The sequence below is a fragment of the Indicator indicator genome, chromosome 32 (assembly GCF_027791375.1).
Source record: "Indicator indicator isolate 239-I01 chromosome 32, UM_Iind_1.1, whole genome shotgun sequence".
In the NCBI taxonomy this organism is placed as follows: Eukaryota; Metazoa; Chordata; class Aves; order Piciformes; family Indicatoridae; genus Indicator; species Indicator indicator.
The window spans coordinates 2,254,059-2,281,717 of NC_072041.1; the positions used below are offsets into that span (position 1 = coordinate 2,254,059).

The following is a 27,659-nucleotide window of genomic DNA, read 5'->3' on the forward strand; positions in this document are numbered from 1 at the left end:
CAGCACATGGGAAGCAAAAGTTTTCCTCCTCTTCCTTCTGCTGTCTCCCCGCCGGTTCCCCTCCTCCCGGGCCGGTCCCCCGGTGCCGTTGGCAGCTGGAGGATGCTGCTGCCGGCTCCGCTCCCGCTGCTCCCGGCCGCCGCTGCCGAGCTGCGCTCCCCTGTCTTGGGCAACCAGGAATAAAAACGCTGCCGGAGCATTTTCTGCTTCTCCGAAGGCTGGAAGAAGAAACCAAGGCGAGACTTTGATCGCATCGCACAGAGGGATCTGCGAATTTGCCGGGGAAAAGGGGCTGGGGGTGCAAAAAGCCCCCGATGCTTTAACGAGGAGGGAGAGGCAGCTCTACAGCGTTTCGCTTCGGCCTCATCATGGGCACTGGGATGTGCTCCAGGAGGCAGAAGGGGCTCCTGCAAACCGGCTTCTGCCTGGTGACTGTGGCATGTTTGGGCTCGGGAGTTTTCCTCTACAACCACTTGCAGCAGAAGGTGAGGAACGCTGACGCCCTGGCCCAGAAATACAAACAGCAGCAGGAAGCTCTGTCTGCCCAGCTCCAAGGTGAGTGACCTGCTCTCTGTGTGAACACAGCTGCCCCAACTTCCCTCCCTCCCAACATTATCTGCTGGTGGTTTGGCTGCCCAGCCCAGCGAGAAGTGGAGTACCTCTGTGGAGCTAGACTGAGCTTTTTGGCTTTGAAGAGCTCCAAGATTTACTTCTGCCCAGAGAGGTGGTAGATGCCCCCTTCCTGAAAATATTTAAGGTCATGTTGGATGGGCTTATAATTAAGGATGGAGTGAAAGGCATAGGATGACAGGAAATCGGCTGACAATGTACCAGGGGAGGTTTAGATCTGATATTAGGAAAAATTTCTTTACTTGAAAGAGTGGTAAGGCATTGGAGCAGGCTGCCCATGGGGGTGATGGAGTTGTCATCCCTGAAGGTGTTCAAGAAATGTGTGGACATGGCACCTGGGGACATGGTTTAATGACCCTGGTGGTGCTGGGTTTACAGTTGGACTCAATGATCTTGGAGATCTTTTCCAGCTGAAATAATTCTATGATCCTATGTCCCTGCTCACTGCAGAGGGGTTGGACTTAGGTGACTTCTAAAGGTCCCTTCCAACCCAAAGCATTCCATGATTCTATGTTGTCACCTATTTCCTTCCCCTTTTTGCTATCAATTCAGCAGCCTTCAATCTGAGCTGCTGCTCACAGCAGCATGGTGAGCAGCGTGTGCCGGGCTGGTGAGTTCAGCTGTGTCATGTCTGCTCCATTTCTTCCCCCCTGTAGTTCCCTTTATCCATAAAGACCAGTCCTGTGTCACCTAAACTGTGAGGCAGGAAAGATGCAAGCAGGACTTAGGGCTGGTTGGGCAGGCTCTGAGATGTGTCTCCCCTCTCCAGCTCACCGGAGCCTCTGTCTGGAAAGTGACGAGAGAAGCAGGAGGTCCTTCAGCAAAGTTTGTTGTCATACTCCCCATTGCCTTGCCAAGAGAATAAACCCAGTTTCTTCTCAAGAGATTGCCTAGAAAAGGCTTATTTGAGGCTGACAGATGCTGCAGCACAGAGCTCCCAAAAACAAGGGAGGAGGAGGAGGAAGCAGTGGTGGCTTTTCTAACCCCACTGATGGGCACTTGGTTCCTCTGGCAAGAGCTGCCAGAAGACCGGAAGGCAAGAATAATGTGTGTGCTCCCCCTCCCCTTTCCCCCCTCATTTGTCCTCCTTACATAAATGTCAGACTGTGGGAGCATGACATTTAGCCTGTGGAGAGATCTCAGCAGGCAAGGCCGAGGACACATGTCAGTCCATTGCTGAACTCCTCTCTCCTTTGTCTGCTCTGTGGTTCTAGCCTTACTGCAATTGCCAAAGCTGCCGTTCCAGCACCTGCCACTAGATAGATTTGGAGTCTCTGGAGGGGATTTTCTGAGCTCCCTTGTAGAGAGGTTTGGTGGGGATCCATTCTTAGGTAGCCAGCAGTTGTGTGAGTGTGATGCTGGAGGGAGGGGTTGGTTCTGGAGTGCCCACAGAATGAATTTTGCAGGGGCAAAACGTGGTTTGCCCGAGGTTCTGAGTGACTCAAGGTCAAGAGATTCGTTTAACACTTTTTCTTCTACCCTAGTGGGTTTAGATTGTGGTGTTTAAATTGAGCTCTTCCTCAGGCTAAAAATCAAATGTGAGGTATCCATTCTGACTTCTGCTGCCTTACCCAGTGACATTGTTTCTCTAGCCTGGGGAATTCTGCAGGTCTGTGACTCAACCCATGTGCCGTTGGGGGTTAAATCTTTGCTGGTGGTTTTGCTGTGCAGTGTTGATGCAAATGTAACATTGCACACAGGCTGCTTGTGCTCAGGGCTGTGTGTTTCTGCTTGTAAACTGGGAAAGCAGAGTGTGGTGGTTGTGTTCTGTTAGTCTCTCAAGGAAACTTGCTTTAAAAACCTCCACTCAATCCTGTGAATCGATTGTGTGTGTGTATAGCTTCACTGCTACCACCTCACATTTTGTTTCTATTTCTTCTTTATCTCAAGGCAATCAAACAGCTCCAGCTCCTAATACGTTGCACAGCCCCAGCCACAGCCATTTCCACTCTCATCCTGTGATTCTGAGCTGTGAAGCTCAGCAGGGCAGAAGTTAGCCCACATTCCTCTCTGGTGTGTCAGCATCTCTTGCTTCTCTTGGAGAGAGGGGCTGTTTCTTCAGAGAATAAGATGACAGTGGTAGCCTCAGGGAACCCCACTTTTGGGAGCAGCAGGATCAAGCAAACAACCCAGACAGGCCCAGCATAGTTTTGCCACCCAAATACACTTGAATGGCAGAGCCACAGCTTGTTGCTGGGGTTTTGAACCCTCTGTCAGCCCTCCCATTCCTAAACACGGCTGTTACCATGGAGACCTTTTTTATTTGCAGAAGACACTTCCTTGTCCAATGACTTTAACAAGGGCAAAGCTTCTTTTTGGTTGTGGCTGGTGAGAGAAGCCTAATGATTGGCAGACAGGAGCCATGCTCATGGAAGTCTTGAAGTGCAGAGGGATCTCAAGCATAGGGCTTTGGCTCTTGAGCTGCCACCTGGCACATCAAAGTGATGTCTGGGATGCAGGAATTCTCTCTCACAGCAGGCTGCCATTGCACACTGGCTGAGCATCAGGGCACAGCCCTCCTGTCCTCACGCCTGGGTGTCTTTCACCCATTCTGTCTCTTCTTTACCATCTCTCTGGATCAGAGAGGGAGGGCTGATGAGTCTGCCTTTGATTCTGCTCCCCTTGTCCCTTGCTCTGGATGATTCTTGAGCCTGACTGGTGCCATGGGTGATGAGTTGTGATGTGACTGGAAGGAGACTGGCAGGAGTCTGAGGCTTGTAACAAGGATAGCAATAGAGAAGAAAGCCTTTTGTGGGTGATGAGCTCTGAGAGGGGAAGGAGCATGGTGCAGAACCATAGAATCACAGAATCAACAAGGTTGGAAAAGACCTCAAGGATCATCGAAGTCCAACCTGTCTGGAAGTTAGAGGTGATCTGTGTGCTGAGAGCTGAGTTGAACTGTGAGCCATGGGCAGCGAGATGACTTTTCCCACAGCCTCTGCTATTGGCATGGAAATGGCCTGAAGATCTGTGCACTGTGGGTGCCACAAATCTGACACCTCTGCTGCCTTCTCCATGACAGCTGGGAGCAAGCACATGCTCATGGTTTCTCCAGACAGGAGTCAAACAAAACCACTCCCAGTTTTTTCTCTCCTTCTGCTCAAGCCTGGAATCACTCTGCCTTTACAGACTCATTAAACTTTCCCTGCCAAATACTTTTCTTAGCAATCTGGGGTGTATGAGGCAACCCCTCCAGGCAAGCACCCTGTTTTCTGTGCTCTTTGGGAACGAGTGTGTGGAAGCCTTGCCCTGTTCTTCTTTCCCCAGGACCAGGCACTGCAAGGAATTTCATTGTTCCAGCATTTCAAGTTCTGCATTTTAACTCCTTTGGCAGCAGGTGATGGTGCTTTAGTGTTGAATTCTGGCTGCATTCCAGCCTGGATTTAGACACTGACCACCCTCCATTCTCTCTTAGAATTGCAAATTGTTAAAGACTTCCTGGCTTCCTGTCCTCTGAAGTTGTACAGTGCCATTTTGGTCTGCTGAGCTGTTACTGTATTCCACCACAAAGATCAGTAGAGAGACTACTTGCTGCACTGCTTTGTGTAAAGCTGAGCCCACCTTTCCTGGGCTCTGGAGACCTGGAGAAATGCAGGAGAGATGGCAGATTCCCCCCCCCTCACCCCCTAATCACTGGAGGTTACTTAAGCTTATTTGACTTATTAAAGTGTCAGGAGAGCCAGGTTTGGTGTCCTAGATTTCTGAATAAGCAGCCTGTGCTAAGGAGCTGCTCCTGAAGACTCTCTGTGGTGCTCCTGTTAGGGTTTGTGGTTCTGGCTGTCAGCCCAAGCCTGTTGCTGTGCTTCAGTGTTGGATTTGCTTTGTGAGATCAATAGCACCTGGTGGCTTGGGGTCATCTAAGCAGACCTCTCCTACATAAAGGAGTTCTTTACTTGCCTGGCCCTGTGCTGAGGGCTTGGCTTTGCTGAGGGAGGCTGTAGCTGGTTGGTGCTCTGGGCACTTTGCTGTTCTGGGTGGTGGAGCTCAACTGAGCTGGCAGTGAGGCTGCTGACTGCCTTGGTTGCCCTGGGTTCTGCAGTGCAGGGACCTGGAGAGGTGGATAACCTGCACTTGGGGGGGAGGGGGGGGGGCAGTTCCTAACCCTGTTTTCTTTCACTATACTCAGGTTACTAGAAAATGAAAAAATGCCTGTAGGAGGAAGTCCAACATGGGGAACTCCTCCAAGCCTCAAACCAAACACAGGCTGGAAGCTCAGGGAATGTGAAAGAGCATGGCAAAGCCCAGGAATTGCTGGGCAGTCCCAGCAGCCATGACTTTTGCTGCTGGTGTGAGGTTCTCATCACATCAGAGACTTGTCCTCAGGTGCTCTGCTAGATAAGACTGCAAGGAAGTGAGATGTTTGTGGCAGTCAGGAGAGCTCAGAGCTCACAAGTCCTTGGGGAAGTGGCTGATGTTCTTAGGGTGACAATTTCATTGAACAGGGCTTTTTACACCCACAGTCTCTTGTGTGCTTAGTTGGGCTGGGGAAGCCCTCAGGGTGACATCTGAGTAGTCTGTTAGGAAAAGTGTTTCTAAAAATAAAGCTGTCATGAAGTAGACACTTGGACAGCTGTAGTGATGGGCTTGCTGCTTACCAGTGTGCTCTGCAGGGGAAAGAAAGTCCTCCCAGACTGAAAACAAATCTCCCTGCTGTAATGCTTTGGTAGTTTCCTCAGTCCAGAGGAAAATATTAATCAAGTGGCCCAGCCCAGAGGAAGCATCTTCTCCATCGGGATGTCTTTAAGTAGAGAGGGTAGCAAAGGGAAAGGAGGAGAATAGTGGCTGGTGGCAATAGGAATTCATGAGGCAACTCCAGCTAGGCTCTTGCACACCTGGCTAGCTGAGTAGTGCCCCAGAAGGCTTAGGAAGCAGTGGGACTGCAATTGGCAGACCCTTAGGACTCCACACTTCACCATGCCTGGCTTCATCTGCCATTTCTTTTTCCCTTGATTCATTCAGGCACTTGGCTAGTAAACAAACAAACAAAAAAACCAAAACCATGTAGAGATGGCAATCTGGGACATGGTTGAGTGGCTATGGTGGTAATGGGTTGATAGTTGGACTTTTGATGGTCTTAGAGGTCTTTCCCAGATGAAACAGCTTGGACCTAGCCAATGGCTAGCTTGGCTTAAAAAATCATGGAGTTAAACCATGTGGAGGTTCTTTTTTCTGTGCAGAAAAGGCAGTTTTGAAGTGGGAAGAAAACCACCAGTCTTTGTGAGGGTCCTGCTAAAGCCACCAGACTTGGATTTGTTGTGATCCAACAGAAGAGAAACACGCAACAGTGAACCACAGCTTGAAGAAGCTGTGACTCAGGGGAAGCTCTTGGTTAGCATTCAGGCATCAGAGTGGGTTAAAACCACCATCCATCAGAAAGCTTCTCTGGCACTTCCATTTGTCATGTGGCTGCTGTAGGAAGCAGCCTCATCCCTGAAGCAGCTTCAACCCTGAAGCAGCCTCATCCCTCTCCCCTCTCAGCTCCTGTGCAGAGTGCAGATGTTCTGTGCAGAGTACAGATGTTCTTTTGTACTGAGAGAGGGAGATGCTTGGCTCACTTTTCCTGAGTGGCCTAAGGGCCAGCTAATGGTTGGGTTGTGAAGGGGAGCAAATGGCTCTCCTGTGTGCTGCTGATGTCTTTACAGAGCAGATGACCTGGAAGGCTCTGCCTCTCTTGAGCCTGGAAGTGGACTTGGCTCACAAATACATGGTTTAGTCACTGGCCACTAAAGCCAGATCTTGGGCTTCACAGCTTAGATGCCAAAGCTCAGCCTGAGTGTGAATGCTCAGAGGGTGACAGGCAGCTGTGCTGTATCAGGACTGTCCTTTGTCTCTAGTCCAGCTGTCACCACCCTGGTCCAGAGCTTATCTCTTCCCGGCTGTGAAAGCAGCACAAACAGCTTGTACTGGAGCTGGCCCTTTCACTGGCTGGGACTTCAGGTATCTGAATGTATTTCAGGGCAGTTGCTTTGCTCACTCTGGGTTTGTGTGAGCCACTCAAGCCAGAGTGAAGCAGCCCATCCCAGCCAGGAAAGACTCTTTTCCCCAAGCCTATTGGGCACCTGCTGGCCCAGTCCATGGCAGGATTTGAGGTCCAGATGTGCACCTGGTTGCCTGAGCTGTGAGAAGCCTCTTTTAGGGAAAAGAAGACATGGGAAGAACTGTAAGGGCTGATCTGATGCTCTGCCTCCTCCTGCTCCCCCAGTTGTGTACGAGCACAGGTCCCGGCTGGAGCGGTCCCTGCAGAAGGAGCGAGGGGAGCACAAGAAGACAAAGGAAGGTGAGTCCCTTGCATGGGTGGCACAGCGATGCCCAGCCAAGCCTCCAGCTGTCCTCTGGGGGGACACCATGTACCCAAAGCGTGTTCTGCCTTCAGCCATGTGTGGATGTTATGCCCACACCCCAAGTTTGACTCATGCTTTGTTTGAGGCTACTTCCCTGACTTGTCCATTGCCCGTGGGCAGGAGGTGCTGGGAGGTGAGTTCTGTTCTCTCCTATTCCTACCTCTGTCCTCAGTGGGTAACAGTTCCCATGACACAGTGTTGGAGAACTTTAAGTGACAGCCAAACCTGGGTGTAGACCATGGTTGGGGATTTTTGTTTGTTTATTTTTTGTTTGGTTCATTGTATTTTGTTTTATTTTCCCCTCTTGAAAATATGTAAACTTTCTTATAGAAGTGGCCTGCAGATGCTGAGCTCTGGAAGTGGTTAATGACATTAGCATCAGGGCACTCCACAGTGCCTGGACAATGCAGGCTGTCAGACCCTCTCAAGCTGAGACACAAAAGCATGCAGGATATTTTAAGCCCATGAAGTACAACGAGAAGTAGGAAGCTCACAGATTAGCTGACGGCTACAAGAGCTTTCAGTGCAGCAGAGTGCTTGGATGCCAGACCTCTTTGCACCTGATTGTTGTTGGCAACTTAAGAGCTTGGCTGTTCTCTTCAAAAGTGGTTTGTGAGGTGACATCACTCTTCCTTGCTGCTCCATGGACGAAATGCTGACCTACAGCATCCAGGTTTGATTGTAGCTGTGTGGCTGCATAGCTAAGGGAGAAGCTGCATTCCCATTCCTGCCTCTTCTTTATTCAGTGGGGACTGAGTGAGAAAATGAAACCTCCTAATAAACATCATCCTGTCGTGAGACCTTTCCATTTTAAGATGGTAGCAAAGATGAGATCAGTAGATGAGTTCTTTCTGGTCTCACAGAAGCTTTGATTTCTCTTTTCTGATGTCATTTCAGAGCCCCCAAATCCTTCCACAGTTGCAATGACATCAAAGTGCTGCCATTTGTGTGCTGGAATGGGAAGTCTGCAATGCACTTGCCTATAGAGTGGGAAAGGAAGGACATTTAAGGCAGTCTAGATAGGTGGACAGCTCTGATGGACAATGTGACCATCTTCCTGAGGACATTGAGTGGAGGTTCCTAGCAGCAGCTGCATTCCACCTTGTTGAGTTGCAGCCTTTTGCTTAGCTAGGGGCTGAGTTCCTTCTTCCCTCTGCCCACCAAAATGTAAACCAGATCCTGGTTAAACTCCAGCTCATTAAATTGTCTTCTCTTCTTCTACTTCTAGACTTTTTAGTGTACAAGCTGGAAGCTCAGGAAGCTCTCAACAAGGAGAAGGTAGGTATGGTTCACTCCTCCCAGAGTGTGTGTGTGTAGTAAAGATTTTTCTAGCACCACCACAGTCACGAGAATGGTGCTGGGCTCAGTGCAGGGATGTTGGACTGGATGACCTTTAAAAGCCCCTTCCAACCCAAAGCATTCTGTGATTCCATGTTACCACTCCTGCTGTGGGGACTTGACCTTTGAGCACAGGTGGCTGGTGGCTTTCAGAGCTGCTGGGTTGAGATGCTGCTGCTACCCTGGGGACAAGGAGAGAATGTGACTCTTAGCAAGGCATGAAGGCCCCCCTCTGTGCTGGTTTGTGTCAGTGGAGCTCAGTTTGGTAGCTCTCCCTGGTTACAGCAGTTGGCTCTAGGCTTGCTCAGCTGCTGTAGTGCTCAGTTTTTTGTTAAATGGTGCAATTTTTGTGTGTAGGCGAAAGCCTGAGCTCTGGTGCTGTCTGCCTCCCCCTCAGCTGCTGCAAAGAGAGCTCAGCCTGCCTTGGGTGTTCACTGTGCAAAGCTCTTCCAGCACTGGGCCTGTCCTAGATAAAGAACTGAAGACTGGGGAGAACCAGTCTGAATGCCAACCAGGAGAGTGCAGTTAATAGCTGGTGGCTGGCTTGTTCTGAATAGGTCACTTCCCAGCCCTGCTCAGGCTCCAGAGTCTGCTGGTCACCCTGGTGGGCTTGTTCCCAGGCTCCACATGTACCTGTGTGTGTGAAGGGGCAGTGGGAAGGTGCTCCTGTGTGTTCCTCCCTGGGATCTAATGGCACTGTTGAATCTTTTTCTTTCCAGCAAGATTCTATGAACAGATATGGAGCACTCAGCTCCCAGCACAAGATACTGAAGGTAAGGGAGGGGACTGGTTTCCTGTGCTCACCAGCTGCTGCCTGTTAAATAATACTCCCTAGAATCACAGAGTCATTAAGAAGAGACCTTAATTAAGCAGAGAATCATCTAAGACAAGACCTCTGTAATCATCAAGTCCCACTGTTAACCCACCAACACCATGCCCATTAAACTCTGTCCCAATGTGCCATCATTTTTGGACATCTCCAGGGATGGGGACTCCACCACCTCCCTGGGCAGCCTGTTCCAAAGCCTGACCACACTTGCAGGAAAGAAAATTTTCCTAATATCCAAGCTAAACCTCCCCTGGTGCAACTTAAGACCATTTCCTCTCATCCTATCACTTATTACTTGGGAGAAGAGACCAACCCCAGCCTGGCTTCAGCCTGCTTAGAGGGAGTAGAAAGACAGAAGGTGTCCCCTCAGCCTCCCTTTCTGAACACCCCCAGTTCCCACAGCCACTCCTCTTCAGAGCTGTTCTCCAGACCCTTCACCACCTTCATTGCCCTTCTCTGGGTGCACTCCCTGGAAGGAGAATTGATGCTTTTGCTTACCAGAGATGCCTGGGAGAGCCCAAGGGTTTCCTCCAGCTGGTGCCAGCTCGGCAGGAGGAGGCCAGGCAGTGGTGCTGCTCCACATTCCTCCCTGCCCATTCAGCTTCAGGGGAGTTTCCTATTTATTCTGCTGGGTTTTGTATCAGATTACAGCCTTCACCTAGAGCTGTTTCAATAGTGGGCTTTGTGCAGTTTATCACACAGGAGTTCTCTTGTTCAGCTGTGTTCTTTTCTGGGTCTCTTGGTGTGAAAATGGCTCTGTTCATTGGAGCATGCCCCTCAGGCTAACACAATGTACTCCAGCCCATGTGAGAGGCTTGGAGGGGGGTGGTTTGTAGCATTTTATACCTTATCACATGCTCTACCTGAAGCATATCTTGATGTCCAAGTTTGCTTTTTGTCAGAGTGGTGCAAATGTGGCTGGCAGTGGTGGGGTTTGAAATGGTTTTAGTTAGAGCCTTGGCAGTGAACTGGGAATTTAATTCTGGGCTGTAGAAAGAGGGCTGGGTTCCAGCAGCCCTTAGCACCACTGGGTTGTATTTCCTGAGCAGAGCTGGACCTCCAGCTGCCTGGCTTTTTGGATTCAAACTTGGGGAAAAGGGAAGTACAGTTTTGTCTCTTGGGTATTATCCAGCACTGCGGATTCTGGGAACGCTTCCTGATAGTAACCTTCTTCTTCATAGCAACTGCAGCCTGAGCAGAGAGCTCTGCTGTGCTTGTCTCAAGGGAACACTGAGAGCATTTCATCCTGGCTCCCTTTCTCTTGCTTCCTTTTATTGGGGAAGGGAAAAAAAAAAATCATCTGTTTGGTTGTTTGTTTTTTTTTTTTAACTACTTTTACAGCTGCTGAAAGACAAGGCCAGCCCTGGGGACTGCAGTGTGGTAGCTGAGCTGAAGGACTCCCAGTGTTTGAAGGATTATTTGGCTTCCTGAATGCTCTGATTTCCCCTTCTTGCAGTGTTGGGTGTGATGGGTAGGCACACAGGTCATGGCAGCATGGATTCCCTCACTCCAAGCTGCATTTGTGCACCATTTGCACAACACTCATGTGCTGTGTCTTGCAGTTTCTGCCTGAGTGATTCAAAGAGCATTTCTGTGAGGTGGAGGAGGGAAAGGCATCACAGTCAGATGGGCAGCTCTGGACACCAGAGCTTCTTGGCTGCCTCAGGGCTGTCAGCACACCAAGCTTTGGTAGAGCTGCCTGGGTCAAGGGTGCTCTGCTCACAGTGAAGTTGCTTCTCTGGAGACTGATCACACATAGGATGTTCCAGACCTCCTGTCCTGCAACTACAATAAAGCAGCAGCTTTAGATTCCTCCTGCATGTTGCAGCCATCCTTGGAAACCAGCTGAGAGTGAGGATTTTCTGTGTGCTTAATGAGCTGGACTGGACCTCAGGTGCTTTGTGTGACCTTGGTCAAGGCACTTATCTCCTCTTCAGCTTCCTGCTGGTGTCAGAGGCTGAGTATTCCCTCCCTTCTTCCAGGCTGGGAGCAGCCTGGGGAGAAACACTGCACACATCACCTGCTACACAGAATATGGGTGAGAAATTAATTGACCTGAGCTGATGAGGATTTAGAATTCCTTGAATTGCTTGGAGTTTCTTGTTAAAATCAATTCTCACTTGCTAATGTTGGTGGTTTCTGAAGTGTTTAGTATCTAAATGATTTTAGAGATGTGGTTCCTCTGCAGTGCTTTCTGCCAGTGGCTCTGATGAGAGCTCTAAGTACCTAATGTCTTTGAAAGCCAGAGCAGGAATCTTTTATTCTCTTTCTTTTCCCTCCTGATCTGGTGATCTGATTAACCTGACATCCTTGTCTCTTTGCTTTGTTCTCTTCTCTGGACCCCTCCACGCTGATAGCTTTTTCCTCTGCACTGGATGTATTTTTGGAGCAGAATTATTCTCTATTTTTTTTTTTTTTCAGTAGAGGAGAATTGCTTCAGGGGAGAATCCCCAGGCCACAGATGCTTTGTTTTTACTGGGGCTAAATTAATAGCATTTAGAGGTTTGGGTTTTTTCATAAAAGATGATTTTTTTTTTTTTTTTTACAAGAAGGCTGACTGAAATTGCTGCCTGAGTCCTGAGGAGCTATTGTGTGGAAGGGCCAAGGTTCACCTGTGAGCCCATCAATCTGTATACATAATTGGTGTTGACAAACTGAATGTGGAAGGACTCTCTCTAGGTTACCATGGGAACACAAAAAATAAAAAGAGGAGGTGAATTCTGGTTCAGTGGGTCAGACCAAAAGGATGTCTCAGCATGTTTTGTTCTTGGGTTCTGCAAGAGGGGAGGGGGGAAGAGAACAGCTCTTCAACCCAGTTCTGTCTGATGAGTTCCTGGCCTGCTTGAAACAGTCTCTGGTCTTGTGAGAGTTTTTTACCCTGGCATTCATCCCCAGGTTGTGATGGAGAACGTGGGCTCTCTGAGAATCTCACTGTGTGAGAGGCTGTGGTACCCTTGCAAAAGGTCTCCTCCTGTTCTAGCAGCTTGGAGTGGTGGGTGGGAGAGCAGCCAGGCTGCCAGGAAGCAAACCAAGCAGAGAGAACAACCTGAGTCCCCAGCCATGTCCCCAGTGGCAAGCAGCACCATGGGGGCTATCCTTGCAGGCAGTGATGTCCTTCAGCATGTCTGAGGCTCTGGAAAGGACCCTGGCTTCATGCAGTGCTCCCCAGGCATTTGGTTTGATAGCTGCAAATATTACAGCCTGCATTGCTCCCACAGAGCAGGGTGTGCAGGGAAGTTGGGAAGGAGTAGGAGTAGTCCTTGGCTGTGTCCCAGAATCTCCATCTCTTTTGCAGGCAGGACTGGACTTGCCACCACAGTCTGCTTCCAGTTTAGGGGCATCCAAAGAGACATCCCAAACTGCTTCCCAAAGCAGAGTTTAACTGGCATTTTGCATCCCCTCTGGACCACTGAACACAAAATTTTCTTGTGTCTGGGATTTGTAGCTACCTCACTGGAGCAATGAGCATCTCTTCTGCCTCCCCAAGCCACTTACTAAATAGAAGCACTTAAGCAGCACTTGGAAATTGCTCTTCTTCTCCTTGTACTGATTCTGTGTCACTTTTCATATTCAGAATCAGCATGAAGATGTCAAGAAGCAGCTGCTTGACCTGCAGCTGCAGCACAACAGCTTGAAACTGGAACATCGTAAGACACTGGAGACCCACAGCCAGAAATATGCCCAGCTGCAGCAGGAGAAGGACACTGAAGTCACCAGCTTGCAGGGTGAGTGTGATGAGGAGCTGAGAATCCAGCAGGCAGAGGAAAGGCTGAGGTCAGGAGAGAGCACTCTTGCTTCTAGAGGTCACTAAAGGGTCTGCAGCTACTGTAGGGACACTTGTGTGTGAGTGTGCACTGCCTTGGACCTCCACACCTCAGCTGGAGCATTGTGGTGCCTCAGGGTGAGGGTGCAGGAGCAAGGGCAGTGCTCCAGCTGGCCAAGTGAGCTGAGGGAGGCAGAGCAGGCTGTGGAGGAGCTTCCCATGAGAGGGAGACCATTGGGGTTCCCAGGTGGGAAGTATTTGTGCAGGAACAATCACCACAAAGACCCCTGGCCAGTGGGGCTGGCATTAATCAGGTTGTCATTGTATGGTCAGTGTAGGATCACGGAGGGGAAGGCTTCCTTTTTTTCATAGCCCCTTGGGAGACTGCATGACCTTGAGCTTAACCATACTTGGGTGTCTCTGGGGGCTCAGACACCCCTGCACTGCCACCCTATGTGGGACATCCCTGGTTTCTGCCACCTGCCTCCCAGTGCGTGCAGTTCCAGGGATATTTTGGAGAGCTTTAGGATCCAGAGTAAGGCTGAACAGTTTTTGACATGGTTTTGCTTTTCACTGGAGGCAGTCAGATGTAAGTGCATTGTGTGTCTTGTCACTGGAGTACTTGGGAGTGTGCAGAGAGCTTGAAAGGAGCCCAGCCTGGGGGCTGCAAGGCACAAGCTTGCTGCTTAACAGCACAAAGAATAAATGTGCCTGCAGAGGAACTTGTCCTGTGGTTGCTCACTGTAAGGGGGTTGTGTTTTTAGCAGCCTTTCAAGAGGCAGCTTCTCTGTGCAGTAGGAAGGAACTTCCTAACTGGATCTGCTGCGGGTTCAGGAGAACCTGACAGACCTCTCCTGCAGTTGTTTCCCAGTCTTCCAGTCAGCAGAGGTAGGACAAGTGAGCACTGCTTGATGTTCTTAGCTGCCAAGGGTAAGGGGAATGAAGAAACAAAGATTCTGATAGCACAGCAAGAGCCTGACCCTGACAGCAGCAGTTGGAGACACTCCAGAGAGGAGGAAGTTGCTTGGCTGGGCAGGAGCCCTGAGTGCTGAAAGCAATGCTGCAGGTTTGGCTGTGTCTGCCTAGTCCCTAGCTGCAATTTCTGGGCTTGGAGAGATCTGTGAGGTCAAGAGGAATTTAGGGCAAGGAAGAGAGGTACTCCACCTGCAAAACCAGCTCTCTTCAGCCAGTGTCTCCTTCCCTTGCAGACACAGTCTATAAACTCCGAGAAGAGAGCAAGCTTCTCCGGAAGGCTCACCAGGAAGTTCACTCTCAGCTCCTTAATGCCCAGGTAGTCAACTGGGAGGTACTTGTGGCCACATGGGGGGCTGGGTGCACCCTCAAACGTTCTGTAAATAATAACCTGGTGTGGGGAGTTGCCTAACACAGTGCCGGTGGGTGCTTGGGGTGAGTTCTGTACAAGCAATATCCTCCTGGAATCTGGCCCAGGAGCAGGGAATAAAGGTACACCAAGACAAGTCCCTGGGAGAAGGGAGAAAGCAGAGTATGTTGGGAGAAGTGGGAGGAATTAATGTCCTGAGTGTCTGTCTGAGGCTCTTACACTGAGCCCAGACACAGGCAGCTTTGTAAATACACTTTCAAAGTCAGGTCCCAGTCTGAATTAGCCTTTTCTGGTGTTAATTAACAGCCTTCTGTCAAGCACTCCCATGGATTATGGGATAAGCCCAGAAGCAATTAGCTGCTTGTGGTGAGATGCTGTTGACAACTGATTTGTCCCCTGAACTGGCTGCTGAACTAGAAGTGTGTGTGTGGTAGTGGGGGTAGTAGGTTTTGACTTCTACAAGATTTGTCTGGAGTTCTGGCCTGGTCTGCCCTGCCCAAGAGCAGGGACTAAGTGGCTCTAGGGCATGGCAAAGTCCCCAGATAAGGAGCTGCTCCAGGCAGGAAGCCCAGGTTCCTGGCATTGCAGGCAGCTGTCATTTGACAGCTCTTTGGCTCATGTCAGCTGTGGTTTGAGGGGTCTCAGGTGGGCTGTCAGTGCATTTGACTTGCCTGCCTTCAGAATCCTGCATGACCACTCAACTGCTTCTTGACCCTGCTCCTCCACCTAGCCAAGGCAGGCTGGTAGGATTCCTGCAGGGATACTGCCTGCAGCCTACTTGCTGGCAACTAAACAAAGGCTTCTAGTCTCTGTAGGGGTCAGGGCAGCCAGACCACAGCAGGAACTGAAACAGCAGGTGGGGGCAAGCCTCTGCAGTGCCCAGGGCAAGCCTGCACTCACACCTCCTGCTGTAAAACACATAGAATCCTGGAATCACAGAACTCTTTTGCTTGCAAAAGACCTCTAATTTCATCCAGTCCAACCATCAACCTAAGACCACCATTTTGGACCTCCTGGTCAAACTTTCAAAGCAGTTGCTTAATGTTGCTGCTCCACAGCTTGCTCTCAAGCAGCACTGAGACCCAGTCAGCTCCCATCATACAGCCCTGTGCCACTGACAGCTTGGGCTGATGGCAGCTGACCAATGGTCCTCTGTTTGTCATGATGGATTTCTACTTTTGTCTTGCTGGATCAGTGCTGAGTGCACTTGCATCTGGCACACCATGTAGGACCAGTCTGAATTACCCTTCAGCAGAGAAGCCTTCAAGTGCTGTTTGGCTGTGCTGCATTCAAGCAATCAGCAGTTCAAGTGGGCTCTGAACAGCACTGACACAAAAAAAACAAAACAAAACACACCACCACAAACCCTTGGCTAGAGATTGCTGAAGCTCCAAAGTCAAGCACTTGCAGACTGGGAAATGTGGTGGCAGCTTTTGTGCTGCCAACCTTAATCTTCTGGCCCCTTCAGTGTTGTGACCAATGGGGAAAAAAAACCCAACAGTTTGCAGGAAAGAGATCCCTGCCATCTCTTGTCAAAATGAAGAGTGAACAGGAGGGAAAGGATCTGCCCTGGGTGTGGGAGACAGGACTCAGCTCTGCGTGTACCAGACAGTCCTGCAACCAAGTTGTGCTCCAGCCATCTGTCTGCCTGCTATTCCTGGCTCTTGGAAGAGTGGCAGGGGTTGGTCCCAGTGACTTTTTGGAAAGTACTTCAGATCTTTTTGACAATGAGCCTTAGTGTTAAATCTTTAAGTTGGCTGATCAGCTGTTTCAGGACTGAAAGGAGGCTGGCACTGTGTTTGCCTTCAGTGGGGTGAGATGCCAGATGTTAGAGCTGACACCCACAAAGACTCCCAGCTTCCTTGTCTTAGAATGCTCTGGATTGGAAGGGACCTTTAAAGCCATCTGGTCCAACCCACCTACAGTCAGCAGGGACATCCCCAACTAAACCAGGTTGCTCAGAGCCCCATCAAGCCTGACCTTGAATGTCTACAGGAATGGAGCCACCACCACCTCCCTGGGCAACCTGTTCCAAGTGTTTCACCACCTTCATAGTAAAGAACTTCTTGATGCTCAGCCTAAATCTACTCTGCTCTGGTTTCAAACCATTGCTCCTCGTCCTGTTGCTGCAAGCCCTTGTAAACAATCCCTCTCCAGCTTTCTTCTAGCCCCTCCAGGTACTGTCCCCCTTCAGGCACTGCAGTTCTTCATTGCAGTGTTGATTTGCACTGAGGAGTGCACATTTCACCCCGTTGCAGGTCTTGCTTCCTCCTGGCAGGTGGAAGTTTGGAGGAGTGATTTGCATTCCAGAGAGCATGTTAGAATCCCTGGGAAATGAGCACATTGCAGCAGCCCAGCCTGCAGGAACTGTCACAGCAGTTGCTCTGCCAGGCAAAATGAGGCAGGGAGGCACCCAGCACAGCTCACCATGGTGGGCTGCAAACAGCATGTGGGAGTCTGTGCTCTGAGGATAGTCCAAAGCTTCTTTCCCAGTGGGCTGACCACCTTAACAGGCTCCCATCTGGCCAACAATGTCCTCTCATGGCCAGGAAGGACAATGATATTCAGGGGTGCATGAGGAAGAGTGTGGCCAGCAGATGAAAGGAGGTTCTTCTCCTGCTCTGCTCTACCCTGGTGAGGTCACATCTGGAGGACTATGTCCAGTTCTGGGCTCCTGAGTTCAAGAGGGACAGGGAACTTCTGGGGAGAGTTCAGCAGAGGCTACAAAGCTGCTGAGGGGCTTGGAGCAGCTCTGTGAGGAGCAAAGGCTGAGAGCCCTGGGGCTGGTGAGTCTGGAGAAGAGCAGCTCCAGAGGAGAGCTGAGCAATGCTCAGCAAGAGCTGAAGGGTGGAGGTCATGAGGATGGGGCTGGGCTCTTGCCAGTGGTACCCAGAGACAGAACAAGGGGCAACAGGCACAAACTGGAACCCAGGAGGTTTCACCTGAGCTTAAAGATACATTTTGAGGGTGTCAGAGCCCTGCAGCAGGCTGCCCAAAGAGATTGTGGAGTGTCCTCCTCTGGAGAGATCCCAGATCCACCTGGCCATTGTGATCCTGGGCAACCCCTTGTGGGTGCCCTGCTTTAGCAGGGGGGTTGGACTGGATCATTTCCAGAGGTCCCTTCCAATGCCTACCATTGTGTGATTCTGGGACTGGAAGCAATCTCCTGCTAGCTAGGGCTATGGCCCACAAAGTGCTTTTGGTTTCCTTTTCCTTTGCTGAGTGGTTTTGTTTGGGTTGGTTTTTTTGGGTGTGTTTTTTTTTTCTAATGTTAATTTTAAGGTCAAATTTCAGGGGGAAGAACTGAAATCAACAGAGCCTGCTCAGGAATTCATTTCCTGCTAAAACTTTCCTTGCTGCTTGGAAGCTTTCTCCTACTCTGCCCAGTCCCTAATTTGGTCCACTTCCAGGTATCCTGGCAAGCAGATGAAAAGCTTTTCCCTTCCTCACTTTCCTATAAATAACTGGGGTAGGAGTGGAGAGCTTTTCCTTGAGTGGCTTTTTCAAGCCTTGCTTTTCAGGGTTTGGAGATGGATGAAATAAGCTGCAGCAGAGAGAGCAAAGTGTTGCATTTGCTTTAACAGTCCAGGAGAATCAATTCCCATCTGTCTGGCAAAGTAAATTGAATTGTCTAAAGCAGGATAATGCCAATTATTGTCAGCCCCACTGAGATGAGCACATCCATGGAGAAATGCCTTCACAGGAGGAAAATAAATCTGACCTGGGAGGCACAGGAGGAGAGGGAGTCACACCTGACAAGACCCAGGATACAATTCTTAGAATCATGGAATGGTTTGGGTTGGAAAAGACCTTTAAGATCATTGAAAAGCAAGAGTTATGTCAAGAGCTCATGTGCTAAAGGGAAGGAATTGATGTCATGGGGCAGCCCTTGCAGGGTAAATATGTACTGAAAGAAGAGTCAAGCTGGGCAAAGGGGGAGTGCAGAATATCCATCAAGCCTGGAGGAAAAGCTGAAGGCTACCTTGGGCTTGCCATTAATGGTTGTGGTTTATCTCCAGCCTTTCACACATTTCATATGTTTTCTTTAGTAGTGTCTCTGGGCTGAACAACTGGCCAGAAAAGAGTGGCTGCTCTTAGCAAGGAATGTTCATGGAATCACCTGGTTGGAAAAGGTCTTAAGATCATGGAGTCCAACCATAACCTAACATCTCCCTGTGCACAACTGTTACTGTGTGAGGTTTCTCTTTGCCTTTCTCATTCCCTCAGGCCCAGATGGAAGAGTTCAGGCAGCTCAAGGAAGCTCTACAGAAGATGCCCAGTTTCAAAGGAGGAGGAGCTGGGAAGGGGCAGCAGCAGTTTCAGGTGCTGAAGGAGCAGCCTGTGGTGCCAGCCAACAGCCAGTTGCAGCTCGTGAGGCAGAAGGTGTGCTACTCCCAGGAAAGCCCAGGGAGAAGAGTTCTGCTGTGGGTTTTCAGCATGGGGCTTGGAGGGGTTCCAGCATGGGGGCAAGTGAGCTTGGCTGACTCTTGTCCCTTCTTCTTTTCAGGCACTGGCAGTCAGTCAGGAGAATCGCCCCGCTGGGAACCCGCTGGCATCACAAGTCGCTGGGCTGCAGAAGCAGGCAGATGGCTCTCTGCTGCAGGGCCAGAGCTCCTACAGGAACAATGCCCCCAGGCCACAGGCTAATGTCCTCTTTACCCATCCAGCCCCACTGCAGGATGCCAATTCCCTGCCAGATGCTGTGCCAGCCTGGCCAGCGAGGCACGGGGACGGCCACGTCGTCCGCTTCACCCGGACCATGAACAGCCTCCCCAGTGGGAACCCAGTGAGTGCTGCACTCCTGCTGCTTGCCCTGTGTGGCCCTTGCTTGTGAAGCTCAGCTCTGGGGTATTTGTAATGACATGCACATGTGCATTCCTGGCATGGAAAGGGTCCTGGCCCCAGGTTTCAGACTCCTGTGCACTCTCCAGAGCCTGTGGTTTAGTGGCTGGGCTGGGTTCTTGTTCTGGATCCTGCTGGATTCTGCAAAGAGGAAATCATGAAAGCAGCTCCTCTGCCTCCTGGGGTGATGGAGAAGCAGCTATGGAAAGCAAATTTCTGCAGAAATGACAATAATTGCAGTGTGGTTAGGCTGTAAATACAGGAACTGCTGGAGAGGCCACACCTTGAACACTGGGCTCAGGTTTTGGGCTCTTCACTACAAGAAGGACATTGAGGGGCTGGAGCAGCTCCAGAGAAGGACAACAAAGCTGGGGAAGGGTCTGGAGAACAGAGCTGGGGAGGAGCAGCTGAGGGAGCTGGGGGTGTTTAGTCAGGAGGAGGCTGAGGGGAGACCTCATTGCTCTCTACACCTCTCTGAGAGGAGGTTGGAGCCAGCTGGGTGTCAGTTTCTTCTCCTAAGGAGCAAGTGATAAGATAAGAGGAAGTTGTGTCAGGGTAGGTTTGGGTTGGAGATTAGGAAAAAATTATTTCCTTTAAAAAGTGGTCAGGGATTGGAACAGGCTGCCCAGGGAAGTGGAGGAGTCCTCACCCCTGGAGGTGTTCAGGAAAGGTGTGGCCATGGCACTTGGGGATGTGGTTTAGTGGCCACAGTGGGGTTGGGTTTGCAAGTTCTATCTGATGACCTTAGAGACCTTTTCCAACCTTAATGATTCTCTGTGTGTGGGGTTTTGGAAGTGGTTTTGTTGTTCCTCTTTTCTTGGAGATTAACCTGCCTGAGACAAGCTTGGGTCACACAGAGTCCAAACTGCTTCCTCTTGGCTGCATGGAAGGAGAAGAACCTCTCCCACTGCAGGCTGGCTGCAGAGGGCTCTAGACTGAATCTGTTGTTCTTTGAGAGAGGATTTTTCTGGCCCATGAGGCTGCCCAAATGCAAGGGGGATTCAGTGGGTACCTGATAAGGGTAGGGGGCTGTCTCCTGAGTGCCTGCATGTCTCTCCTCTGCAGGATGTAAAGATGGTGATGCGCATCCAGGTGAAGAGCCACGAGGAAAGCCAAGCTGCTGGGCTGACCCTCTCTGATCCAAAACAACTCTCTGCAGCAGAAAAACCTCAGGGGCCAGGCACCCACCACTCCACAGGGACCAAACAGGGCCAAATGCAAAGGTTGGTGAAACAAATCCCTTCTGCTCAATCCTCCTTTCCATGTCTTTTCTCCTGCCAGGGAATGGCGCTTGGGTTCCTCTTGGTGTATTAAGAACTCTCCTTCACAGAGCCTCCTTAGAACATGAGCAGTCAGACAGGCCTGAGAGCTGTGATCCCCAAACCAAGGGATTTATCCAGAACGGGATAAAACAGTTCCCAGCAAGAGCTTATTCCAGGAATGAGGACACAATCAGAATCCATCTAGCAGCCCAGGCTTTTGTCCTATGTTCCTGCACCCCTGCACTTGAGATGATGTGGTTTATGTCAACTTCAGCTTCATCTGGGGGAGGCAAACCAGTTCAACCCTGTCAGAGTAAGGATCAGGGGTCAAAATAAAAGACTTGGAACTGAGCTTAGCTGAAACCTTGGTATTAAAATTCCCTGCAGCTTGGGACTGTTGCTGATATTAGACATCCTCAGCAGAGTCTTCTCCAGATCTCTTCTTGGGGTAAATAGGAGAGAAGAGGAGAGGTCTGGGGAGGGAGCCCCTTGGAGAGGGCAGAAGTTCAGAGAATAGCTTCAGCCTGCCCATTCCATACAGGTACCAGCATGGATAATTCCTCCTGTACTCCTTGTATTGCTGTAGGAGCTGGGAGTCTGGTCTGGGACCAGGATCCTGTAGTCCTGGGTGCTGTAGAGGCACAGCAGGAGCTGTTGGCTCCCTCAGCAGCACTCCCAGACCAGTCTGTTTTGCAACAGGCAGAAAATGTCTTTCTGAGGCTGTAACTTATCAAAGTCTGGCCATAATCCAAAGAAACTAACTCTGAAAATAGTGCTTCCTCATTTAATTTATTTATCCCTTGTGTCTGTCCAGGTCATACCTGTTCCATTTACTGGAGCAAACCAGATTTAATTTCTCTTTTATCTGTAGAGGAGACTTCTGGATTTCATTCTTAATTCAGTCTGATGCTACCCATTCTTCTCTGCCATTTTTTTGTTGTTTGTTCACTTAACCTGCAGCCCTCCCAGGTCAGAGATTGTGCTTACTTTAAAGGGCAATGTCCCCTCCACACTGCTTTGGCAGACACCATCTGATGGACACAGGGAGTCACAGCACTGAGGATTTTCTGCCTCTTGACAGGGAGGTGCCTGTGTGAGTGTACCTGCAGGTGAGGGTTGAGGTTGTGATGGCAGGATGGTCCTTCCTCAGCTCTGCAGAGCCTGCAGAAGATGCCATCACTGCTCTGTGACACACACAGTGCAAATATTGGATTTGCTTGGCAAATAACTGCTGCAGGGACAGAGGTGCTGGTGTGTCTGGGCTGCTTTTCTTTTCCTGGAGCCATGGTTAGGAAATTCTGGAGCAGCTGGAGCCTGTTGTTGACTCTGTATGAGATCTGTGATAAGGAGTGAACAAACCAACCCTCTCCAGAAGGTGTTGATGCCAAGAACAATATCAAGCCTCAGCAGAGTACCAAGGAGGGCATGCATCCAGTGGCCAATGTCTTGCTTCTGGTGGCTGAGACCAGCACTTTCCAGACAAGCTCTGGATGGCTGATTTGCATTTTGATGGTTTTATAATGGGGGAAATGGGAGCTGAAGGCTGGGTTAGGATTGCTCTTCCTGGAAGTTTGGTGTGGTGGTGGTATGCTGGCTTTAGAAAGCTGCTACAGTGAAGGCCACTTGTCCTTTCTCAGAACTTAAACCTGTGTCCAGTTTTGGGCTCTTCATTCCAGGAAGGACATTGAAGTGCTGGAGAGCGTCCAGAGAAGGGCAACAAAGTTGGTAAAGGGTCTGGAAAACAGAGCAGCTGAGGGACCTGGGGGTGTTCAGCCTGGAGAAAAGGAGGCTGAGGGGAGACCTCATTGCTCTCTACAGCTCCCTGAGAGGAGGTTGGAGCGAGGTTGGGGTTGGTTTCTTCACCCTGGTACCAGGTGAGAGAACGAGAGGAAAGGATAAATTTTGCATTGTGCTTTTCCTCTTGATTTTGAAAGTTTGGGGTTTTTGTTTCTCCTTATAGGCCAAAATTCTAGAGTTTTACTGTAGCAGCCTCTTCATTTGAAGTTGGAACAAAAAAGAGGAGTTATGGGTTTGATATCTTTCCATAAACTTAGATCTTTGGGTATGTGTGAGGCATGAGTAAATCTCTCTTTAGGGCTGGAGTTTAGTGCTGTGTGGGTAAGTTCTTGTATCAGGTGAGTGATCTTAAAGCAGTTCAGCAGTAAATTGTGTTTATAAAGCATAACTTATTCTGTGCTTATGGCATATGCAATGTTCTGTTGCAAGCAGATATCACAGCAAGGAATGCAAACAGCTCCTTTTGCCCAGAAGTTAAATCAGGACAAGCTTCTACATGTGCTGAGGTTTCTTCCCTCTGCTTGCCATTATAATACAGGATGATGAAATTATCTTTTGATATATTGAGGGGTTTGTGGGGGGGGATCTCTTTTGCTTTGTACCCTTCTTGCAGCTGGAAAGACATAGTTAACAAAGTGAATGCTCAGATGGATGAAGAACAAGTGCACAGCTACCCAAAGAGCCTTCAGTTTGATCCCAAGCATGGCCAAGAGATGCAGAAAGGCAGCCCACAGCCACCCAGCGAGAAGAGAGGGGAAGAGCATCCAGGAGCTGATCAGGAAGACAAGAAGGAAAGGACAGATGATGAGGAGCTTGAGATGGGTAGGGCTGCCCTAATCCTATCCTGCACAGCACTCATTTATTGCCCATCAAAGTGGGGAGTGGGGAGGGAGGAGAGCTCTCTGCTGGGGAGGGAGGAGAGCTCTCTGCTGGGGAGGGAGGAGAGCTCTCTGCTGGGGAGGGAGGAGAGCTCTCTGCTGGGGAGGGAGGAGAGCTCTCTGCTGGGGAGGGAGGAGAGCTCTCTGCTGGGGAGGGAGGAGAGCTCTCTGCTGGGGAGGGAGGAGAGCTCTCTGCTGGGGAGGGAGGAGAGCTCTCTGCTGGGGAGGGAGGAGAGCTCTCTGCTGGGGAGGGAGGAGAGCTCTCTGCTGGGGAGGGAGGAGAGCTCTCTGCTGGGGAGGGAGGAGAGCTCTCTGCTGGGGAGGGAGGAGAGCTCTCTGCTGGGGAGGGAGGAGAGCTCTCTGCTGGGGAGGGAGGAGAGCTCTCTGCTGGGGAGGGAGGAGAGCTCTCTGCTGGGGAGGGAGGAGAGCTCTCTGCTGGGGAGGGAGGAGAGCTCTCTGCTGGGGAGGGACTCCAAAGATTCCTTGTGAGGATATTGTCCTTGGTCACACGCAAAGCCTGGACAGTGTTCTGGGTCTGCTCCCTTCTGTCCTGCATCTTCACACATTTCCAAGGTGGTGGCCTCAAAATCTGTGTAAGTGAAGTCAACTCTTCTTTCATTCCCATGGGAGTGATGGGGAAAATGTCACTTTTCAGCAGGCTAACCCAGTGCTGGGTTAAGAGTTGAACTCAATGATTTTTAAAGGCCTTTTCCAACCTAAACAATTCTATGATTCAATCTCTCACGGGAATGTAGGTAGTTATTTATTTTTTTTACTTGGGAAATAGGTTTTCTGAGTTACTTAGGGTAGACAATGTCCCAGCTGTCCTCAAGGGGCTAAAAGCAAATAAATTCAAGGGCAGGCAGTTGTGTTTGTCAGTCAGCCAACAGAGCACCTACAGCTCTTTGCAACTCTGGGAGGTAACTCCTGGAGCTGCTCTTTCATATTTTGCTGACCTGATTTTTTTCAGCAAGTCCCCTCAGAGAAACTGAACTAATTGGTTCACATCAAAGTGAATTTCACCCTGAAAAGCAAAGACCTTGTGGCAGGTGTAAGGGAGTGTGAGGACCAACAGCCCTTGACCTCTGTGTCCTAATTGGAATTAACAACCAAAAGCAGTGCCCTGGCTGTCCAGTTGGGAATGCTGCTGGCTCCCAGGCTCCCCTTGCATGTCTGGGGGAGAGGCACTTGGGCCATGGTGATGGCAGACATGGGCCATGCCATCCCATGTTGATGGCTGGTGTGGTGGTGAGTGCCAGAGCTGGGACATGTCACAGCCATATCCAGCTCAGGATGAGGATTAGGCAAAGGATATGTATTTAAAGACTGCTTTTTTTTCCTCTCCTCCTGCCTTTTGTTCTCAGCAGCCATGTGCCAGCAAAGGGGCAGGTGGCCTGGACACAGTGACCTGGGGTGGTCTACTGTAGCCCCCAGTGCTGTTCTGACTGCCTGTAGGGCTGGGTTGCTGCTATAGATGCTGCCAAAACTTAGCAGTGGATGAGGAAAAAATGCACCTTAATCACAGAATGAAAGGGGTAGGGGCTGGAAGGGACCTCTGGAGATCATCTGCTCCAACTCCCTGCTAAAGCAGGTTCTCCTAGATGAGCTTGCACAGGATTGTATCCAGGTGGGTTTGGAATCTCTCCAGAGAAGGAGACTCCACAGCCTCTCTGGGCAGCCTGCCAGGGCACCAGCAACCTCAAAGAAAAGTTTCTCTTGAAGCTCAAGTGAAACCTGCTGGGTCCCAGTTTGTACCCCTTGCCCTGTGAGTGGCCATCACTGCAAAGAGCCCAGCCCCATCCTCACGACCTCCCCCCTTTAGATATTTATAGCCCCCAATACAGATCAGGGCCTGAATCCAGAGCTGGTTTTTGTCTCTGTCACGTTGCACCATTCAGTAAGTTCTGGACATGCTTCAACACGTGCTGGTGCCCCAGCCTTGGGGACAAGGAAGGAGTTTTGGCAGCTGCAGGAGCAGAGAGCTGCTTTGCCCTGAGCTCTTGGAAATGGCACTGCAAAAGAATTCCTCTGAACTCATACAGGGACCATTGTCTGCCTCCAGCTGCAGGCAGGTCGAGACACATCTCTGCATGGTGTAGAGTGAGCACAGCTGCTCCCCAGCAGTGGGAATCTTACCTGGTGACACTGATGACTGTCCCTTTGCCTTGCAGATGCAGGAGTGATTGAGAGAGAGGAGAGCCTGCACTCTCAGAAGGAGGCTGTTGTGCAGGAGCCGATGGTCAGTTGTGCTCTCCCCTGGGTGCAGCATTCCTCTATAGTCAGCATCTCCCACGGGGACATCCTGCTTGGTATTCACAAGAGGCTTTTCTTGTCCAGATGCCAGATGATGCTGCAGATCCAGCCCAGGATCCCAACAACCAAGGGGAGGATGAGTTTGAGGAAGCTGAGCTGGAGAGACCTGACTTTGAAGAGAAAGTGGGAGGTCTGGAGAAGTTCAAGGAGCCCAGTGTGAAACAAGAGTCCAAGGAGAAGCCACTGAAGGTAACTGACATGAGGGTGAGCAGCAGGTGGCAGGGGAAGATCCCCAGCTATGAATGGGGGGAGGCAGAAAGCCTCAGGACATTGTGTTCCTGGATGGATTCATGATCCCACTGCAAGGGTAGAGCAGGCAGGAGAAGCCTCTTTCTGAGGGAGGATCAGTGGGTTGGTCACTACCAGAACTTGTTCTGGCCCTGTCCTCTCTGCTGTTTGAAGTCAGCCCTAGCATGTGAAGCACCCAAGTGTCTGGAAAGACCTTGAGCAGGAAATGACTCTCCCCACAGCTCTTACAGCAGAGATCTGTAGCTTTTCAAGCACTTGAGAGACCCAAACCAGAGACCATCAGAGGGCCTGTGCTGGGGCTCTGGTCAGGTCCTCCTGTGTGTGCAGCAGGCTCTTGGCAGCAGTGCCCACAGGTGAGAACTCTGCCTCCTTGTCTGCCTGCTTGCAGATGGAATCCATTCTTTTTGCAGAGTGCTTCTTGCTGGCTGAAGCCAGACTCTGCATCAGGGAAATGTTAGCTTGTTTTGACAAGAGGCTGAGTGTTGCTTGTTTTAAAAAGGAGTGTTTTATCTGTCAGCCTCTAAACCCATGATTGATAGTGAGGCTTAAGGGGGGAAAAAAAGAAGCCCAAGCCAATGAAATCAAAGGAGAAAGAGATGCTGGCACCAAGAGAGCAACACCTCTTTAAGATTAGTGAAAATGTGGAAAGAATTAGTGACTGAATACCTGATGTGCAGACAGGGCTGGGCTGTGCTCCCTGAAGCTCTACCCTAAATAACCTGTGGATTCCCAGCAGTGCTGGCACTTGGTGCTGCTGCAGCAGCTTGGGCAGGGGCCCTGGCACTCCCCTGCTGCAGGAGAGGACTTGCTCTCCACGGGGGAAGGAGCTGGGCTGTTGCTGCCAGCAGGTGGAAAGTGAGACTGGATGGAAAAAGCAGACATGGAGTTTGGATTGCCTCATTGTCCCTCTGCTGCCCTGAATTCCTGATCTACAGCCCACACCTGGGGCTCTAACGCAAGGCAGCTGTATCCCTGGCTGGGGTACTGTCAGCAGTGAGTGAGTCTCTGTGTTTTGCAGGATGCTGGCAGACCTGCCAAGCCCAGGGAAGACCAAATGGATGACTACCAAGAAGATCAGGAGCAGGAAATTGTACGACACCAAGGTTCTTCCTCTTTCCCTCTCTGGTGTGGTTGTTATCTGGGGGTGTTGGTAGCCAGGGGCTGAGCTTGACTCAGCTTTGAGGAAATCAGATGTGAGCACTGACTTCAGTTCTGTCTCTGCCTGCCCACTGAGGTGGGTCTCCAGAACAAACCCAGAGCCCACTTAGCTCTGCTCCTTTCTTTCCCAGGAGTTCAGAGTATCCTTTATGCTCTGTCTCCCCTCCCCTATTTCTTTCTGCATCCATTTGCAGCAGCTGAGCTGAGAGATGCTTCTCACCTCTGTGTCTTGCCAATGACACCTAAAGGTCCCTGGCAGAGAGGGATTCTTCCCTGTTTTCCTGAGTTTCCCAAGCTGGGTTGGTGTGGTGGAACAACCATACTCAGGAGCACCACAGTGTGCTGCTAGTCAGGGACTGCTTTTCCAGAGACTTTGCTGATTTTCTTTTTTTTATTTTTTTCCTTCCTGGCTGTTCCCTCTGCACCCAGGAGGATCATGGAGGTGAGGTGGATGACAATGATGACCTGGAACTTGTCCAAGACCAGAAGGACCATGCAGGCTTACAGAGAGCTGATGGCAAGAAGGATGACTACTACTGAAAGAAAACGGAGTACACTAGGAATGAGAGGATGGGAATTCCTCCTGGGAACTGGCTCCTGTATTAAACACTGCCCAGAACAGACAAAGGCAGAAGGAGATAATGGTCTGCACAGGCACTGAGCAGGGGGCTTGCAGATGTGCATTACACCCACATGGGTGAGGCCATTGCTGCCTCTCTAGTCAATAGCATGGAAGTGCTCTCAGACTGTAGGAATGATTTTATCCTGCTGCTTCTCTTAGAAGCACTTTTTGATTTACTGTGTTCTTCACCCTCTTGTTGTCCCTATCCCCTCCCAAGCTGGAGAGTTTTTCTTTTTATTTTTTTTTTTTTTGACCCTCTGGGCAGCAGAGGTGTGCCTGAACTGGTCCCTGGACT

General features: G+C 50.4%; 1 protein-coding gene across 1 annotated transcript; it reads left to right on the plus strand.

Annotated features, from left to right (window-relative positions):
- The first annotated feature begins 368 nt into the window (after nt 1-368).
- LOC128977540 (Golgi integral membrane protein 4-like) lies at nt 369-27,282 on the plus strand. Its single transcript, XM_054395101.1, has 14 exons — nt 369-555; nt 6,833-6,907; nt 8,200-8,249; nt 9,029-9,082; nt 12,713-12,863; nt 14,110-14,192; nt 18,471-18,626; nt 18,751-19,029; nt 20,151-20,308; nt 22,758-22,966; nt 25,194-25,261; nt 25,360-25,524; nt 26,603-26,674; nt 27,172-27,282. Exons 1-14 carry the CDS (start codon nt 369-371, stop codon nt 27,280-27,282), a joined length of 1,818 nt encoding a protein of 605 aa, XP_054251076.1.
- Nucleotides 27,283-27,659: the final 377 nt, after the last annotated feature.